The following is a 20,230-nucleotide window of genomic DNA, read 5'->3' as shown; positions in this document are numbered from 1 at the left end:
CTGCAGCTCAGAGCAAGGTCTTCAGCAGGAAGGGCTGGACCTGGTGAAGCAGGAGAGAGGGTTTAAAGTTCATTCTTTTCACCTCCCTACACCGTCTGAATTTCCTTCCCATTGTTTTCATCCCCTCAGCCTTGACAGTAGTGATTTGCTTACCCTGCTTCAGCTGGAGGGATGAATGGGAGAAGAGGCTCTCAGCAGGCCCTCTAGTCACTAGAGGAAGGTCTTAGCAGGACTTGTTCTTTTTCATGATCCAGTAGCCCATGCCCCTTACTTTGGAGGCAAAGCTGTAGCCGGTCTTGCTGATTTACATACAAATCACAAGAGCGCAGCAGGAGCTTAAATCTGCCCTCTTGGGCTTCAGAGAGGTCCACCAGCACTGGGGAGCCACCATCAGCAGTGCTGCTCCTTAAGGTGACAAGGAAGTTCACCTTGGTGTGACCCTTTAGGCCAGCACTCTCTGAAGGCATAGCAACCCCTGTACTCTGTTATGCCCACATCCAGCTAATGCATTGGCTGTGCAATACAGGCAGCTCTTCTTAAAGTGGTGTGTCTACACAGTCCTTACACATGTTAGTAAAGCCCAGCTGGACTATGGCTGCTTTGAGGTTTGAGTTTCCCATGGCATAACAAATAGGGGATGAACAACCAGGAAGCTTTGAGTAGAGGATATTTTCTCTGGGTCAGACCCACAACACATTAAAGGTGCAACTCACATAGGCATAACCACTATGTAAGCAGAGCTGCAGCAGGACAGAAGCAAGGGCAAGGTACAAGGTCTGCCTAGAAGCCTGTGTGAATCCTCTGGCAGGTTTTAAGGTGAGCACTGAGCACCACACAGCCAGGGCTCCTCTACCCTTTATAAAAAGAAATGTGTTCTGCTTTTCCCTTTTGTATTTTTGCTCCTTTTCATTACAATGAAGAGAATCAGCATGGATGGAGATTTGTGCCTCAGCTTATCCATCCTGAGCATCCCTCCTCCAACAGAGACTGTCTGATCTTTGCAGATTTCCAAACCACCCGAGACCTGGTATGTGAAACCAAAGTAATACTTTGAGTACAGGTTTCAGTGTAAGAAGTCTGTCACATTCTTCCAAAGCCAACTCAAATGAGTAGTTGTTGCTGTTGTGAAGTCAGCCCTAATAGAACAAATCTCTGCAGATCTGGGTGAGTAGGGCATGTTGAGAATGTACAGTGATGCCTGGACTTGTTTGATCCCTACCTCCTGTTCCCCTTGTTTAAGTACTGTGCCCCCATCTAAGAAGTTGCTGTTGCAGAGAGTGAGTGGCTAGAGACAGGGAAGGATGTCCTTTTATGCCTTTATGGGAGAATGGGTTTGGCGTAGTGCTCAAAGGCTCAAAGACAAGAAGGATCAGTTTTCTACAGATTAACTAAGTCCCAAAAAATCACTGGAAAATCTGGCTATCACTTCTGGTTTGGTTTAACACCTTGCTTTTTCTTTTTATCTTTTTTCTGAAGCTCCAGGATACTGGTGGAACTAAAGAGAATTTAAATGGTGTTGCCACTCTGTCTTGCAGACAGCAAGCAGAACACAACGCTTGCAAGGATACCGAAGAGGAAGGAATATGAAGATGAGTCTGGGATGGATACACACTCCTCTCCCAGAGTGCGCAGGGCAACCACATCCAGGGCTGAGAGAATCTGGCCAGGCGGGGTCATCCCTTATGTGATCGGGGGAAATTTCACTGGTCAGTAGTGAAAATATTGCTCCCTGTTTGCTCAGGGGGGTGTGTCTCAAAACATGTGAGAAATCTCTGGAGCAGTTTTCCCACAAATTACTTGGGTTCTTGGGAATCTCTCTCCTGAGGTAGGGTGGTTACACAAGGAACTGTTGGAAAGGTTGACTGTTCCCATATCCAGATTGAAATCCATTAGAGATTTTCCTGAAAGCCAAGCCTTCACTGTTTGCTCTTCTCTATTTCAGGAACCCAAAGAGCTATCTTTAAGCAAGCAATGAGGCACTGGGAGAAGCACACTTGTGTGACATTTGTGGAGAGAACTGACGAAGAGAGCTTCATCGTGTTCACGTACAGAACATGTGGGTAAGTGATCTGTATTCCAATCTATATTGGAAACTGTGACAAATGGCTTTGACCAATGGCTACATTGGAGAATATATCACAAAGATGCAGCTGGTCACTTTCAGTAAGGATAGCTAGGATTGTTTAGTATTTGCTCAGAAGGTGCTAAGCCTTTCTGGATTCTTTTTCCTGGGATAACACTTAAGACTGTATATATATGCATTTTTACAGATATACACTCTTTTCTTTATGTTTTCTTTATACATAAATGTAAGTATGTGAGTATAGTGTATACAACTGTGAGCCTATCCTGAACCCTGCCAGATGCCACCCTGTGTTCCCGTGTTTCAGACTTCCCCAATTCACTGATGTGCTGCATGGGTTTGTGTGTTTTCTTTTCCAGATGTTGCTCATACGTGGGTCGACGAGGAGGGGGCCCTCAGGCTATATCCATTGGAAAGAACTGTGACAAGTTTGGCATTGTGGCTCATGAACTGGGTCATGTGGTAGGTTTCTGGCATGAACACACACGGCCTGACAGGGACCAGCATGTCACGATCATCAGAGAGAACATACAGCAAGGTAAAATTGCACTTCAGGTTATTCCACCTGGCTTTTGGGTGGGTAGAAACCTTTCTTGCTAGACCAGGGTGGAAAACCCTGGTGGTCCATGAGCTGGGATGGACAAAAAGAAATATTGCTAGTCCTTGTCTAGAATAAGCATCAAAATAGCTGAATGACTAGACATTTTGGACCTCCAGCTGGAATTGCTGGAACACAGGAGCATATCCCTTTCATTTCAGGCTCCCAGAGGTAAAGTCTTTTTTTTTTTTTTTTTAATCCTCTCTTTAAGTGATTTGTTTCTGTTCCTTTTTGTTTGTCATCACAGGTCAAGAGTACAACTTTTTAAAGATGGAAGCTGGGGAAGTGAACTCACTAGGAGAGACCTACGACTTTGACAGCATCATGCACTATGCTAGGAACACATTCTCCAGGTGATAATCCAAGGTTACATGTCCTTAGGACTATTTTTGGTAGTTGTGGTTGGCTCTGAGGGATAAGTAGAGCCTAGAATCTCTATGATCTATTGTAGAGATATGTGGCAGTAGAGATATGCAGCAGTGAGCTCTGCTGCATTGCAAAGCATGAAAAATATTTGAAAAAGCAAGGTGAGTGCAGTATTGTGAACTCCTGTTTTCCTCTTCCCACTACATTCACTCAGTAGCAATACTGGTAATCTCAGAGACCTTCTAAAGCCACGTTAACACTCTTTGCAACCTTTCCAGGCAGCACATGTGTACCCGTGTGTGTGTCTGCCCACATGCAAGGTGGGTAATGCTAAAACAAGCTTGGAATCTCTTGGTTGTCCAACTTATGCTTTGGAGTTGCAGTATTGCCTTCAGAGTCTCCAGTGGCTTTGCCAAGGGAAAATTCAACTCTAGATCATGATCTTTAATTACTTGGGTATTTTTTTTTTTTTTACCATTTATGCATGTTCTTTAGATCATGGCCTCTGCAGCTGTGTGGTTCTCTGTGAGTGGGTTTTTCATGGAGAAGTTATCAGTACTGTCCCAACTAACTGTCCAGTTTCTGTGTAGACTATTTGCCCTTGACTGTCATCTCATCCCTCCAGATGAAGCCCATTTTCTGATCAAACTACTCTACTGGATAGAGAGGTGAAATAAACATAGTTATTTATGTCCTGGATTTGAAATGGGAGTTACTGAATGATCAGCTTCATTTTGCTGCATTATTTGAAGGGTTTTTTCATAAATCCCCCTATTGTTCTTTCACAAGAGCTCTCTAACACTACATACTATGAGTAAAGGGGTTTGGAAGGCAGAGTGGAAATATTCACACTCTTGACAACTTTTTGTTTCAAAAAATGAAAGGTGTCTTTGGGGCTTTTTAAACTTTCTCATTTCCCAGTTGTATGAAAGGGCCAAGCCTGTTGTTTTGTGCTTTTGTTTCTGCAGCTTCACATCAACCAGTGGAAAATTATCACTGCTACTTGTTCTGGCAGGAGGAGACGGTGGCTGGGCAAGGGTGTCTTGCATCCTTTAGAGATTTCTTTGGATCAGATATCCAAAGCAAACAATTTTTCTTCCCTTGAGGCATCTGCTGGACCCTACCAGCATTTGCTAAACTCTAAATGGTTAGAATTGTCTTGCACAAAAGCAGGATTAAGTTATTACCACCATTTATTTTGTGGATGCTTTTGAGTCTGTGTCTCCTGAAAACCAGAGTCCTTCAGAGCACTGCTGGACCAAAATGGGATAAAAATGGCAAGAGACCTTCTAAATTTAAATTGGTGCTTCATAGGATTTTTCAGTCTGTTTTCTTTAAGCCCTTTGTCTCTGTGACTCACCCTCACCCCAGGAGCAGTCTTTGTGCAGTAATTGAACTGAGCACTAAGTGCCTCTGTGGGCTAATTGTGCTCTCACCAGAAATAGGCAGTGCTGGGAACAGGCTTTTACTTTACCAAGACCTGTCTTGACATCCGCTCCCCTAAGGGAACGATGCTTTGACCGGTCAGTAGAGATTGGTGGGTGTATGCACGTCTCCTGCCCACCTTACTGAGCTTTGTGAGTGCTGGCCGATTGCAACCCAAACTGATGAAAGCACAGAGCCCATGAAGATATTAAGTTCCAGCAAGATTCATTAAGATCAGTGGGTAGGAAAGGGAGAGAGTCCCTGTATGACCCTGCAAGGGAAGGGCTGCAGTGGGTGTGTTAATACATTAGGACAACAGAAAGCCCATGTAAGAGGATGGTATGAGCACCTGACCAGCAGAGATGAGATATGTGAGTGAGAAGGAGGGGAAGGGCACAGAGCCATGTCTGTGACTTACTCTCTTGTAGCAATTCTTACCTGACACTTAGCACAACCTTGTTGGTTTTAACTTCTACCAGTATTGATGATAGCAAATCATACAGTGTTTGCCATGGGCAAGTGCTGCTGTAAATCCTGGGCCCTTTTCTGTTCTAAACTTTGTAGCTAGGATAGAAAAGTACAGTTTTTCTGAGACACAGTGAGTCCTAGCAGTGGAAATTATTTCCAGGCATACTTTTGAGAATTGCTGTAGGAGTCACTCCTCCTTTTCCTTTCAACAGCAAAACACATTCCTCATTTTTGTCTGTGGCTAATAGGAATAGGAGTGTGGCACAAAAGACTGTAATGACAGCAGTAACAAGTTTTTACCATGGGAATTTCTGTTCTCATCTATATCTGAAAGTTGCCTGTTTTGCAGAATGTGGCTGCAGGCTTTCATTTCCTCGTGCATTCCTTACAGACATGGCAGCAATCTAAACTGAATATTGCTGTCTCATTAAACAATTTATTTTACAGCTGTCAAGGCCCATAAATGGCAGCTTAGCAATAAGAAAAGTTTAAACCTCCACAGAGCCCTAAGCAAATAGTAAGTTACCTTAATTTACTAAGCTGCCTGCTAATAGAAATGGCAGCACATTATGTTTGGAGTTACAAAACAGAATGCAGGTAGCACTGCCTGCGTGCCAAGGGACATCTTCTTGATGTATTTGCAATGCACCATCCTAATCCTGCACAAGATGTATACACATCCTCCACAGGTTTCACTGCATTGTCTCTCTTCTGCACATGGGGGTATAAATACAGAGTTGGGACAAAAGGTAGCTGCCTGCAGCTGGGTCCTTGAATATCTGCTTCCTTGAGTGTTGTTTAAGCACCTCTATCTGTTGCCCTATCTATTGGGGCATGGATGTTTAGCATTTATTGAGATCAGTTGATAATTTCATAACACTGTCATGGTGCTTTACACATTCAGGGTACTTTGTGGATGCTCATGACTCTGCTGAGTTCTTTTAATGGTAAAATGAGAGGAACTATACTTACTGCTTCATAATTGGGAATCATGTTCAGCAATATATGTGAAAGGAGTCCAAAATTCAGTTGGAGAAAAAAGCAAAACCAAAAATCTTACTGCCCCAGCCAAGAGTACAGCCTTCTGAAAGAAAATGGCAAGTAATAAGGGTAATGTGAAGTTGTGAGTTATTTGCATTGTGTGAGCAATGCCCTAGATGAATGCAATGTGCAGAAAGCTGAGGGCTATGAGTAAACAGTTGTGAGGGCTAGAATGGGAAAAAGAATCAAAAGTTTGTGTGTGCAAGTGGTGGTTTTTCTGTTGAACTCTGTCATTCTTCCCTGGTTGACCTTGGAGATCTGCAGAAATCATTTCAGAGGCCACAGAAGTATGTTCCTGCCAAATGCCAAGTTCTTCTGTGAACTCCTGAGGAGGCTTGAAAATGTACTTTGAGCAAACTGACCTGTTTCTCTGTTTGTGGTGTTTCTGGAATTGAAGGATTTATTTCTAATACATAAACTTCAATAAATTCAGCCCAAGGCATGCAGCTGGTGTGTAGAATACCAGACTGAATTTATAAATCAAAATTTGATGGACTCGTCTCAGATCTTTTAAGTACCAATTTTGGTGCTGATGAGGAATTTTTCTATTGCAGGAAAAAAAAAAAAAACATCTCCCATGCAAGAGTTGATTCCAGTTTTTAAAACTCCCAACACTCCCACCACCCCTCGGACAATATGTTTCATAGAATGATATTTTCTGTTAGCTGTGATACAAATACTCTGCTTGCAGTATTTATTTAAAATTAAACCAATGTGAAAAAAGCCCTCTAAAACTCCTTCCCAAGGCTCTTACACAGCTGAGCAGCCCAATGAACAGAATTACTTGTGCACTTAGTGTGTTACCCATACTTGAAGATTCTTGTATCAGGATTAGGCAGCAGTAAATTATTGCTTCTGCCCTGATTTCCTGTTGGACTCTACGGACAGTTGTATCCTGTCCTGCAGAAGGAGCAGTCTGCCTCACTGAGCTGATGCTGAAGTTAAGCTCACTGTTAGCCTTGGCAGCCCCAAGCCTGTTAGACATTCAGGGGTGCAGTGAAAGGGTTCCTGTGGACTGGACAGCCTGCCTGCAAGAGCTTGGACTCCATCAACCTGGAGTTTAGGTTTCTGTCTCCCTCCCTCCCTGAAGTCCTAATTCTCTCTTGGGGGGTTTCTCTTGCATGCAAGCTCTTGCTTGGATTCGTGGAGTGCATTTTAATAGAAGTGAGGCCTGAGCTTAAATCCTTCACTGGACTGAGATCAGAAGTACTGTAAAGAGTTCCTGAGTACGAAGCACATGGAAGAAATAGTAGCAAGTAAAAAGAGGCAGACAGAAGTGGAGTTACTAGCTTGGAAACTTGTGCAGAACAAGGGTAGAGCACTTGATCTTTTCCTCTTGTCTATGGCAGGCACAGTCATTGCCAGCCCAACCTAATCTGCTGCTGAACAAACTCCCCTTCCCTTTCCTCCTTTGGCTTAAACATTCAGCCTGTGCTTGTGCTGAGCCAGATGTGCCATGAACCTTCTGCAAGAATATTTAATTCCTTTTTCTGATTTATGGCAAGGAATGTGTCTATACTCAAGCAGAGGCAGCAGCAATCTTGGGACATCAAAGAGGAATTTACTGGCTTGGCGGACTTGCCTGTACATTTGGAAGCTGTCTGCTATAGTGAGAAGGCTGTCTGGAGACATGCAGTTATCACAAGTTGCATCACTCTTACTTGTTAGCATGGGAGATAGGGTCACGGGGATGGGTGTGGGAGGCCTGCCAGGATTGCCTTCTATGCACTGTGTCCCTTTCCCTATTTCACTGCTCTGTGTCTCTCTATTCTTCCCTTTAGAGGGGTTTTCCTCGACACCATCCTCCCCCGTCGTGATGACAATGGGGTCCGGCCAACTATTGGGCAGCGTATTCGCCTGAGTCAGGGAGACATCGCTCAGGCAAGGAAGTTGTACAAATGCCCAGGTAAATATGGCTTGTGGAGATGGCTCCAGCTTTATTGTAGACATATGGTTTATCTGGAAGGCATTGTAGTTCAAGAGTACCTTAACGATCCCTTTGAGGAAAGAGACTCGGGAAACATAGACTGTCAAATGCTTCAGGCTGAAGCTCTGGGAGAAGTGAACTTGCCTAACATGTGTCTCCTATTAGTACTTTGCCAGTGTTCTGGTTTGGTTTAGGGCTTCAAGTTGGTCCAGTGTAGGCTCTGTTCACAGAAAATTAAATCAGTGTACAAGACCACAGAGTGGGGACTAGGAGTTATCAAAGTGGCAGAAGGATATCTGGTAGACTGAGGTCTCTACACACCATCAAATATCTGTTGTAATTTATATAGTTGTTGTCCCAGAAATGAGCCTTAAGTGTGTCTCTGTGATTATGGTGTGTTGCTTGGGAGATAACATGGAAGAAAGCTCTAAGATGCTGATTTGTGAAACATCCAGTTGGGTACTGGAAGCTGGTGCTTTGGACTGTTCAGGAATGGGCTGAATCCCTCTTTCTGCTGCCAAAGGGTTGACAGACTGGGAACAGCTTTGATAGAGAACGCATCTATGTAAGTGTGACATACTATAGACCAATACCAAGGTCCTACTTTGTATGGGGACTGGAAAGATTGACAAAAAGAACATTGGGGTCACAGGTATGACTGGGAGATTAGATTAATCCATCAGAACAAGAGAATGCTTTTAAATTGGAGACAATGAAAGTTTATGCCACTGTTTTAGCTGAATATTTTAATAGAGAAAACCAGATTTCAGAGAAGCAATCTGTCAAACTTAAGGACAGGCTGAGCATGAGAATGCAAACAGAGGTTTCAAGCAAAGACGGCACCCAGTCTGGTGCCTGTGGCATGGACTGCAGTGACTGGGAAGAGACTGGAATAGGTGTGATGCTTGGAGGTAGAAAATTTAGCAAACTCTGAATTTCTGCAGGTTATCAACATCCATGAGAAGATACTGGAGAATGAGAGAGTTACCCTAGTTTTGCAGAATTACTTTGTAACTTTTATAATAATGCAGGGAAGTAAAACAGGACTTTTGCAAGCATAGCCTAGAAGGTTATCTTAATGGGTTGATCTGGCCAGCAAGTAGTTCAGTTGAGAGTGGCTTTGATCATAAACCTAATATGATCATAAGTAATTACTCCTCTAGAAATAAAAATATCACAAAGAGAGGGGAAGAGGATGAGGGCTAAGTTTTACTGGTATACAGAGTCACATCTTAAGTAAGTAGGTGGCTAGCACTGCTCTGTAAACCATTTGTGAGGCCACGGAGAGTGGTGGATAGCTGGTGTGCAAATCCGCTGCTTCTCTGTATCCATGTACAGGTCAGAAAGTATGGGTTCATAAGGGTCTAGAATGAATTCTGAGGACTTCAGGGTCCATATGTTTGGGAATCACTGCTTTTAGCTTATAGTGGGTAGTATAACTTTCTTAGGTGTGTTAGTTCTAATTAACTTTTTTTTTCTTTTTACCACTCATAATTATCTCTAAATTGTTTTTGGTAGAACAAAACACTGTTCTTGAGAAATTATCTCATTGATTAGTTTAGGGGTTGATTTGTTTTGCACTATGTTTTTTGATTGAGTCAGAATTAATCCAAACAGGCTTTTCATTCCCATAGCTGGAAGAATCAACTACAGATTTAGATTTCTTGAGGCAAGCTGAAAAGCCACTTTGGCCTGAGGTTAAAGTTAAACTAAAAGCTACAAAGCAACATTCTTTAAAATGAGGACCCTTCTGAGTCTCATGTTTTCCACTTGCAAAGTAGAACTTTCCTACTTATTTTTTTCCACAAAGCTTTAGCAGAGGTTATTGCAGTTCAGAACGTATTTGGCAGCAAAATGATTAGAGCTTTAAGCCTACTAAACAATTTTTTTTTCAAATATCTGTTGTTCTGGTTTGGTTTTCTTTTTCTCTTTCCATCAAAATTTATACTCAGGTTGCACCTGAAAGGAGGTGCAGTATGTTTAATGACATTAACATCTTCATCTGCCATTTGAATCTGTAGCTTGAAAAGTTCTGTACCTCTGCAAAGTACAAAGCGGGAGAGTTCAAAACCAAAGGACTTCAACTGTGTGTTCAAGCAGGGTCTGAATGAGACTTTAAGTTGAGGACACTTTGTTCAGTAGTCAAGCTGAGGATTTTTAGGTAAAGTGCAGCAACATCATTCAGAAGTTGAATGGCAGATAGCTTCCCTTCTAGAAAGAGAGCCTCCATCTGACAATACCTTATAATATCTCTCCAAAAAAAGAGCTAGTATGATGGAGGATGAGTTACAAGTATGCACTGGTATGAGCCAGAACAACTGCTGTGTCTGTTGTAAGAAACAGGGCTCTCCAACTTCATTAGATTGGAGCTCATGTGGCTGCTACAGTTAGGGCTTGCTTAGCTTGTCCATTCTAAAACCCTGCTGTTTTAAATTGCTCTTAATTCCCCAAAGCTTATACCTGCTGGGTTAAAGTTAGTGCCAAGCCAGGTGAAACAATATGAAATTTGCTGAAGGAATTTGTGGAAGTCAAGATGCAATCTGCTACACAGTAGTTAATGCTAGATTTGTTATGGCTGCATGGCTGAGGATTTGATGACTATAGTCTCTACAAAAGGCTTTAAAAAAACTCATCCTGCTATCTTGTGCTGAGCTAAAGGAAAGAGGCCTGTGTGGCCATTCAGGAACAAACTGAAAATGGTCAAACTATAAATTGAGAATGATCCTGCATTATATCATCTCTTCCAATCCTCTGGGCATTTTCAAGTAGATTCAGTGTACCAGTAACCAGCTCATGAGCTGTAAGTGCCTGTCACTCAGCTACTTCATTTACAAATGAGTTCTGAAGCATTCACCTTTCTACTTTGCTTTTCACCTCTGTTGCTTTCTAGCCGCTCAGTTTCTTCGATCCCAGAAGTACCAAACAGTGGCTTTATTGGACCTGCTGGCTTCTTTGCTACTAAGTGGAGTGCAGTTGTATCACTTTTTGAGGTGCTCTGCAAGAGACTGTGCTCTACAGACAAACATGCACTGCTTGATATCATGCTTCCCCCCGCACATGCAAGCAAGCACTTTTCCTCCATGCTGAAGGGCCAACCTCTCTCAGTGTGTCTGGGGAGTTTCCTCTGCAAGGGTGGATAGTTAGATAGGTCTCCTTTCATGATATTTCAACAGACCAGTCTCTGGAAGTAGATGGAATAGTACCTGTTCCATAATTTCACAGTCTTACCAGGAGCTGTGTAATTACACTTACAAGAATTAAGTCTGGGCTGTTGGAAACCTTTACTCTGATTCAGCTGAGAGTGATAATCCTCTATGTCACTATGGTTATGTTGTATGTGTTTCCCATGATTTAGAGCTCTCTTTATAATTTCATATTTGTTTAAATAGGTTTTTGAGCAGATAAAAAGAACAGTCATTTATCTTGGTGAGTTATGGATTGGAATTCCCTCTTCATTAAAAAAAAATTAATAAAAACCCCCTTTTTGTGTCCCCACCTATTGTTCATCTAATCTGATCTGTCAAGCTGTGTATCAGACTTCTTTAGGGAAATTAAGAAGTTCTGGTTAGGTAACTCCTTCTCCCCTGTTTGAAGATACCAAACTTTTTGAATGGGATCACTCTCTTTTCACCTCCAGCTTCCAACCCGCCCATCTAAATGTAATCACGGCTGCAAAATTAGCGTGTGATAGCATCAAGCAGAGGAACAACCTCTGGCATTTCCATGAGAAAAGAAAGGCCTTGTCGGATCTTTCAAAGCACTGCTGCTTAATCAGGGATTTTTGGGGGCTGCCTTACCGTCTCTGAGGAAACCAAGTTGCAGATCAAGGGCAGCTTGTGTGTTATGAAATTGGAAAAACAACTGGGAAGCAGGCAAGCTAAGGTCCCTGCATCTTGCAGTAGGTATTTGGATGTGTCTAGTGAGCACTCTGAAGAAAATGGGAGCTTTGATATTTGTGATCCTCCCACTTAGCCAGATGTAGATGCAGATGTAGATGGTCACTCTTCGTTCCAGCTCAGTCTTCCTGGCTCGGAGAGCAGGAACTACAGTAGTCACAGCTTTCCCAGATGTTGGAAGCTGTGGTTCCCTAAAGGAGCATATGCATGTGCATGTTCCTTGCTTCCTGAAAATCACTGTGGGATCTACATTTCATCAACTGCAGCAGGCCACAAAATGGGAAGTTGGGAGAGCAATGGGCTGCCGTGCTCACGTTTTGTCCTGTGCAGTGTGATGGCAGGGTAGGTGCAGGGCAGCCAAAGCATGAAGGCAGTGGGGCTTGCCCTGCTTTTGTTAGGATGTTTTAGCCCCAAAAAAGACACTTAACAATGGTAACTAAGGAGAACTTCATTGAGCAGCTTGTAATGAAGGGAAAACAGATTTGCTCGCAGCAATTGTGGGGTTGTGAGGTGGGGTGGGGTTAATACTTTGCATTTGATTAGTGGAAACCTGAAAGTGCTGGCACGTGGAAGGAAGATGAAGGAAGAAGGGTAGCCTCTTTAAAAGCTGTTTCCCCTACATTCTTTCACTGATCGTCTTCTATCCTAGAAATTCTGACAAATTTCACATCACCCCTTTGGCAAGGTCTCAGGTGCTCAATGAACTTTGGCCAGTACCATGAATGAGCATCATTAGAGTGCCAACCACCAACCCACACACTACAGCCATGCACAAAGATTTTGGTAGACCCTGATGTCTTTCAGAGTCACTCCTTTTTGATAGGTTTTTTCCCCTCTCCTGCAGCTTGTGGAGAGACCTTGCAAGACTCAACAGGTAATTTCTCAGCCCCTGGCTTTCCAAATGGCTACCCCTCCTATTCCCACTGTGTCTGGAGGATCTCGGTGACCCCAGGGGAGAAGGTAGGTGCCACACCAGCACAAGGTGTACTCTGCATTTCCCTCACATGTGATTTTGCTTGTGATGACAGTGTTAGTAGCTGCCAGAAGATCTCTATGTGCCTGAGGTGCAGGGATGGAGCCTGGAAAGGCTCACAAGCACCAGTGCTGTCCTCCCAGAGATGGAGTGAGGGATACACGATCCTGAGGAGAGGAGAGGTACTGCTGGAGTGGAGCCTCCTCCCAGGTCTGGACTGTGTGTTGACCTTTGATCCTCACTCTCAATTCGAGGCTGAACCCTGCATGGACATTTCCTATCACCTGCTATCTCCAGCTGAGCTCACCTCCCAAAGCCAGGTGCCAGTCAGATGAGTTAGATAAAATGTGCCAGCCATCTGGGGTCCTTAAGGGAGCCAAGGAGCCATGAGTGACATGTGTGGCCTGCCCCTGTCACGCAGGCATAATATGCCTGTCAGGGAACTCCCTGTTCCCGCCTTGAAACGCCAAGCCCCGCTGCGCATCAATCACCCACCCTGTCCACCTTCTTCTCAGCTCTTTTTGTTTTATTGATCTTCCTGTAGAAATGAAATCTTTCCTTAATCCAGTAACACCAGCCTTTCAGGCCTTTCACGCCGTACCAGGCTGCAAGAATGCACAGTCCAGCTTGGGGGCTCCTTAGCAGAGTGACTTTGCTGAGGACCACCCTCAACATATGCTTAAGACTTGGACAAAGTGCAGAGTTCATTCGTTTTGCAACAGCTGCCTGGCTCCAGGACCTGGTTCTGTCACCTGCAAGCCCAGTTCCATGCCATGCTGAGCTCCTGCCATCAGCTGCAGGGAGAGCATCACTGGGGCAGGAGGGCCGAGAGCCATCCAGGTTTGGAAACTGTGGCACTGGGAGTTTTGTGGTGTGGAAATTTACTGTAAACTCTCCCTTTGCTTCTCAGCCTCTTCAGAAGAGTTGTGTTGGTTTGGATGCTGAGCCACTAATGTTAAAAAACAAAAATAAATCATCGATTTCAGATTGAATGCTGCAACTTACCTGTTTAATCAAATGCAGTGATTGGTACAAAGTAGCATTGTAGCACTGAGGTGTTAGCTGAGAACAGGCTTGTAGCGTTCATCTGCATAGAAACAGATAAATCTCCTTTTGCTGTCCGAAGTCAGAAAACTGCAAAAACATGAAAAAAGTGAGTGACATCATTGCAGACTGCCTTCTGGACTGCCGGTCAGGACTTTGGGAGAGAACATCTATTCTAGTCTAATGACATTTCTGTGGCAGACTATGGATGTAAATGAATACATGGGTCAAATCTTGCAAAGGAGAAGATACAAGTACACCCCATCAGTGACCTCCATAGGCCCAGACCAAGGCCTGTGATCCATGTGACAGAGGAAGGAGGCTGAAGTAATAACATTTTAATGCTAAGCTGCGCTTGATAAAGTCACTAAACCCAATTGCATCATTCTGATGCTGTGAGTCTGATTGTCAGAATGTGGAACCTAATCAGCAAAATTATATTTTTCTTACAAGTGTCATTTATATGAAGGTAGAGACCTCAGAAGTGTGTTTTGTGACAATGTCTTTCTCTATGATGTTCACATCATTGAAAAATGAAGATTCGGTTTTTAATTTTAAAAATCCAAACAGGCTTTTTTCAAGTAGCATTTTAGTAACTGAGGAGCATTGACTTTTAATTACAGAGTTGATTGTAAAGAGTTATTGGCTGTCATGTACTGTCATGGTTTCATTAAAATACCTTGAGAAGCCTTCCTTTTTTGAGGAAAGCTGATGTACAAATCCCACCAATGGCCCAGCTGTCTTTTCCTGCATACTCACTTAGGCAGCACTGTAGCAGAGGTGAAATACAATCTATAGGATCTTCTTTTTAATGTAACTCCATCCCCAAAGAGAAATGTGTACTCTCTCCTTTCAGATTATGTTAAATTTCACATCAATGGACTTGTTTAAAAGTCGCCTTTGCTGGTATGATTATGTGGAGGTGCGAGATGGCTACTGGAGAAAGGCTCCGTTATTGGGTGAGTACCTGTTTCATTTTAATTGCATTTCGTGTATTGTTCTTGATGCATTGGAGAGTGGGGAAAATAAACAGAAACAAACCTTTCTTTACCTGGAAGGACCCTATGTCAAGCCGGGGATGGCCCTATGCACTGACCATCCCTTAATGTCTCCATCCAGAGATGTTTGTGTGCTATATTCACTCCAAGTGATTCATACTCCAAGACCTTTGGTAGCAAAGATTTTGTTCCTTCCTTTTCCAGCTTGAGAAAGGATGCAGGGAGGGAAGTGAGTCAGGGCCCTGGCTGGGACTAAAACTGTGGTCTCTGGAGTTTTATTATTGCTCTTTCCCAAGTCCGGGGTGGAATTGTCAGGCAGTCAGAATGAAGCAGCTGTACTACAGCTCCTGACCCAAACTCTTGCCATTATTTCTCAAGTATTTGTGTTTACAAATGCACAGTACTCTGTACTTGGAGCCTCTGTACTCCTAGCAGGGAACTTGCTAGACCATGCCTAGGATGTCAAACTGTGCAAGGACTCTGCTCCTGCTCCCATTCCCAAAGAAGTTGTGTTGTTCTCTGAGAAGTGCAGCTCCTCTGTATCCTCCCTATTCCTTTGCCTCCTGCTATTGTAACTGCAAGTCTTCTGTCACCCCGAGTGGTTCAGGAATCCCACCTACTTTTTCATTGGCTCTGATCCTGACTTCATCCCCTAACCTCGGTGTCCCAAACATGTAAAATGCTGCACTCCAAACAGCCCCTTCTGCCTGAAAGAAAAGAAGCAATCAGCTTATGTAGCATCCCCAGCTGTGTTAGAGCAGCTGTGCCCCATGCTGCAGCCCAGGACTGGGACAGTCAGCATTGGGTCAGAGGGTTTAGGGAGGTTTGGGTGCTCTCCTTGGCCCTACTGGACATCCTAACCCTGGTACCAGGTGAGGTACTAAGGTTGAAGCCGTGCTGGTCTCCAGGTTTCTGTGGGCCTACCTTTCACTGCAGTTGACAGCCAGCTTTACTGCTTCCTGCCTGTTTTGGATTTGGCAGCATTTATTGCTGTTCTCTGCTGCACGTGCATCAGGTAACATTGCTCCAGCAGCTGCAACTTAGCTCCTCGTTATTTTTTTTTTCTGCCGAGTAATTTAAAGGTATTTCAGAAGCCAAGCACCTCCCTGTCCCCCTAGTGCAGGTGGACTTGGGAGTGATTCCATCTGGAAGGAAACACTGCATGAGTGGCCATGGCTCCCGCATGGGGCTGAGCCCATGAAATTAGCTCGGAAGAGGCAGACAGACGGCAATTCAGCAGGGGGTGGGGAGGGGGATTAGTGTGAATTGTGAAAGCACAGGCTTCTTGCGGAGAGAAAAAATACATGTGTGCTGCATATTTTCCCAGGGAAGTGTGTGAAAACCCAGCCTTTAAATGGTGTATAACTTTTTATGAATGGGCCCTTTATCACACTCTGAGGAGCTTGCTCATTCTCGTTCCTCATCTGCTTTTCCTCTTCTTGACACCCCTGTTAAACTCCAAGTCTAAATCCAGGAGGCAGTTGCTCAGTGACCCTAGAGGAAGGAGCTTTGCAGTGCTGATGCTGTTTTTAGCATTGCCTTTGGGAGTGGAAATGGGAGATGCTATTGGTACATTGGTTGTCATGCTACCCCAACAGTACTGGACAGCTTGGGGGCACAATAGTAGCTGAGTAAAGCTGGGTCCAAGATAGTATTTGGATTGGTGATTCTGCAAGAGAAAAAAGTTGGTGGTGAAAATGCCATTCCCAGCCAGGTAGTGGGAACTAAGAGGCTGTATTGCAGGTAAGGCATTAACCAGGTTTTTACTCAGTAGGGGTTTTTCAAAGATGCCAAGATCCCTCTCACCACTGTCCTGACTGAATTCAACCTGAAGAAGTATTCTCTGCCTCTGTCTAAATCTCAGTGGGATTCAGTTGGACAGGGTGCCAAGACCATGTTGAATTCAGTGTATAGCCGTGCTGGTGTCAGCTGAAGTAAAAAACCATGTTTGCACTGTGCAAGCTCCTGGCCCAAGTGCAGGTTCCTGACTATCAGGGCATAGTTGGTGCCTGCTCTGTTTCTGTGAGGAGCATCTGGCTTGAATAGGTAGAGGAGCACCAAATTGAGGTTGTTGAGGTTGTTTGGGCTGAAGATGCATCTGCAACTGATCTGTTTCAGGATTCATACTTGATTGCAGAATTTGGGTATTTGCCAGTGCTGGTGAGTGCCAGAGAGCTTATTACTGGGGGAACCATGGAGCAAAAAGGCTCTTGGTCTCATTCTCTTGAAAGCAATTAAATGACTGCAGAAGCTTAACTGGGAGAAGCTGAGTAGAGAATAAGAGTTTTTTCCTCACCAGCATGGCCGTGTCTTGCCCTTGGCTTGACTTACACAATTTACTCTTGCGTGCAAAATGCTGAAGGAGTTTCCAAGGCCTAGCAGGTGGAAAGAATGTTCCTTAATGTCACATCTCTGGAAGGACTGGGGATAGTTCATTGAAGCTCATTTGCCCAATTATGTGATCAAAACATGAGCCCTTTTGAATTTACCAGGGCAACAGAAGCTTCATCTGTGACTACTGGATTCTGCTCCCAGCTGAAGAGAACTTTCATTCATTTCATAATTGAAAAGAATATGAATTAATGGAGGGGGACAAACAGAAACTTATTCAAAAGCACAAGTGATGGGACTGAAAGGGTCTTTTCCACAAGCACAGCTCCTTTAACCACAGATTCTTTGCTTCCTGGAGCCACTGCTGCTGCTGCCCATCAGCCAGGAGATCACAAAGATCCTGATTGTCTCTTTCCTGCCTTGTAGGTAGATTTTGTGGTGACAAGATTCCTGAACCAGTAATATCCACGGACAGCAGGCTGTGGATCGAGTTCCGGAGCAGCAGTAACATCCTGGGGAAAGGCTTCTTTGTGGTCTATGAAGGTACAGCCCTTAGCTAGAAGTCTGTCACATTGTATGGAGCAGGCAGAACAGGATGCAGGGGGTTTATGGGTTAGCAGGAGTTCTGCTGCACTGTGTGGTTAGATACAGCCATGCTCTTGTTTTTATGGAAATTGGCAGATTTTGTGCATTGTTTCAGCAGACAAGGCATGGATCTTCCAACAAGATCATCACATTTTGGGGGGCACAACAGGAGAGTAACACAAAGCAATAGCTTCTGTACATAGGCCAGGTTCTGTTTGCTCTAACCAGCCCCTGCAAGCAGCAGTGTGGGGTGTAGAAGGAGTTTCTTTCACTGTTTTAGTAGGCAAAGTTCTGTTTGGGACCATACGTTTTATATCACTTAATACAGCTTGTCTTGGGGTGTTTTTCTTTTTTTTTTTTTTTTCTCAAATGCAAAGATTGTTCTTTTGTTTCTCCCTTGTATGTTTTACTTACAGAGGATTGGAAATTAGCATGTCAGATCTTCTATAGGTCAGGTACTTTAGAAACTTGCATGGCACTGGGATGATGAAACCACTTCACAGGAGGAGCAATACTGCCACAGTCACTACAAATCAGTAACATCCCTTTTCCATATATGCTTTTTTTTTTTACAATAATGATTCCATTGTTCTGTGGGCAACAGGCATTTTCTTAGAAGTACCAGCATTGTCAGCAGTACTGTATTGTACTGGTACCGACATTGCATCATCTCCTTTCTTCAGCCACAGGAACAAGTATGATGCTGGAAGCCCAGTGCCCAAGTGTCCAATAAACTCATGAATAATGATACTAACAGAGGGAAGTGAAGCAAACATGGGACTGTTGGAGAAGTGCAAATAAAGCACATGAGGATTTCACAGCAGTAAGGGACTAACAAATCTGTTTCACAGGAGAAATATCTGGTTTCTGCAGGAATTGTTGCCCCAGAGACAGAGGTAGCTTGCCTGATTTTTTTTTTCTTTTTTAATATTTCTGCTGAAAAGCAGCTGTTGCTTGGACCATGTGGTTTGTAACACCCCTTTTGTGGTAGTTTGCTGGAATTAGAAGTGATCAAACTAGTGTACATGGCATCATGCTTAATATTGCTAAATGGTATTAGAAGAAAAAAAATTTACATTGGCTACGTTCCAAAGTCACTTTGCAAAGTGACTTTCTTTTCTCTTGATAATTTCCCTGTTTCCTGTTGATTGATAAATGATCCCTAAAGGTTCAGTAAATATCAGCAATACTTGCTTCACTTGACTTTTGAATAGAGCAACTGGAAGTGGAATGTGCATCTAGTGGTCAAACAAACTCCAACTGTTCATATTTTCCTGCCTCTTCAAGACTGGTGTTTTATGTATGCCTTTCCTGCAAGAAGTTTCCCATTGGAAAGGTATGGAATCTATGGCTATGCCTGAGAGCAAGCACAGAGCATGACTGGTGGAAACCAGCTTGTACAACAGAAATAGTGGTGGCACATTGCATAGTTCTTTTCTTAACTCAGCCTCCTCTTGTCAGAGCAGCAGGTAGTAAGATTATCTGCATCTCTCTCCATAATTTATTTGCTGAAATAGGAGATTTTCTAAAAATCTTCCTTAATCTCTATTTCCCTCTAAAGCAAGCTCTGGTAATGGCTTGTTTCTTTCCTCCATTGTCAGGTGGCTTGCTCAGCTGTTTTGTGACTTCTATGCTTAGGCAATAAAGGTAATCTTTATTTCCAGGAGGGTTTGCCCATGAATGTTTAATTTTTTTATCAGTTTTTGCCCAAAATCTTTCTGTGTTGCTGTTAGTTCTCTTTTTCTTTTGAACTCCTCCCTCACATACTAAAAAAACCAAAGTGTGTTTTAGGTTTTAGCTCTGCTTCTCTGTCTTCTGCTTTAGTGAGAGTGCATGTAAATGCTCGTGCATCTGAACTTTACTGGAAACTCTTTGGGTGAGGACTGATTTTTGGATTTGGATTCCTCTGAGTCTTGGACTGAGAGTTTTCAGAAGATATGAGGAAAGAGGCATAAGCATTGTAGCCACATTATGGTAGAATTACTTGATACTAAATGACAGATAACATAGGGAAAGTGTCCTCTTAGTTCAGTCATTCTGTCCCCTTTCTTTCATAAGATTCAAGATGGGAAGATGTTGGCGGTTTTGTCCTACAGCACTGCTGGCAGCCCGAAATTTGGCATCATTATTGCCTTCTCAGGCTCTGTCAGCAGATGTTTTCTCCATTTTGCAGTAGGGCTTTTCCAAGTATTATAGTTGTCTGAACTACCACAGTGGATGGAGAAAATATTATTTGTTGGCTGTCAGTTTTATGGCTCTTAAAAAAAAAGTCAGTTCTCTGCTCTCATAGTCCTCTTTCTGTTAGGTGGGGGAGACAGTTCTTTAAAGAGTCCCTCAGAGCTTCTCTCAAGCACCACTTGTAGCTCTTATGAACTCAAACTGCAATCTAAATTGTGCTCTGCAACTGAATTTTTCAGTGCAACTGTTTGGAGGTGCTTTAACACCAATTCTCTAAGAAAGCCTGTAGCACTGCACTAATAAAACAGTGCTTTTAA

The 20,230-nt window shown here is 43.4% G+C and overlaps 1 protein-coding gene across 2 annotated transcripts in view; it reads left to right on the top strand.

The window, feature by feature from the left end:
• TLL2 (tolloid like 2) overlaps positions 1-20,230 on the top strand; it is a 90,836-nt gene that overhangs the window by 52,310 nt on the left and 18,296 nt on the right. For both annotated transcript variants that reach the window (XM_064662679.1, XM_064662680.1), the window contains 8 exons: positions 1,536-1,706; positions 1,943-2,060; positions 2,443-2,621; positions 2,929-3,034; positions 7,763-7,887; positions 12,649-12,764; positions 14,678-14,780; positions 17,577-17,693. In XM_064662679.1, coding sequence (XP_064518749.1) covers positions 1,536-1,706; positions 1,943-2,060; positions 2,443-2,621; positions 2,929-3,034; positions 7,763-7,887; positions 12,649-12,764; positions 14,678-14,780; positions 17,577-17,693 — 1,035 coding nt within the window. The remainder of the gene's footprint in view (positions 1-1,535; positions 1,707-1,942; positions 2,061-2,442; positions 2,622-2,928; positions 3,035-7,762; positions 7,888-12,648; positions 12,765-14,677; positions 14,781-17,576; positions 17,694-20,230) is intronic.

Source organism: Pseudopipra pipra, chromosome 8, assembly GCF_036250125.1.
Source record: "Pseudopipra pipra isolate bDixPip1 chromosome 8, bDixPip1.hap1, whole genome shotgun sequence".
In the NCBI taxonomy this organism is placed as follows: Eukaryota; Metazoa; Chordata; class Aves; order Passeriformes; family Pipridae; genus Pseudopipra; species Pseudopipra pipra.
The sequence above is the reverse complement of the archived record's forward strand: the minus strand, read 5'-3'. Positions and strand labels throughout refer to the sequence as shown.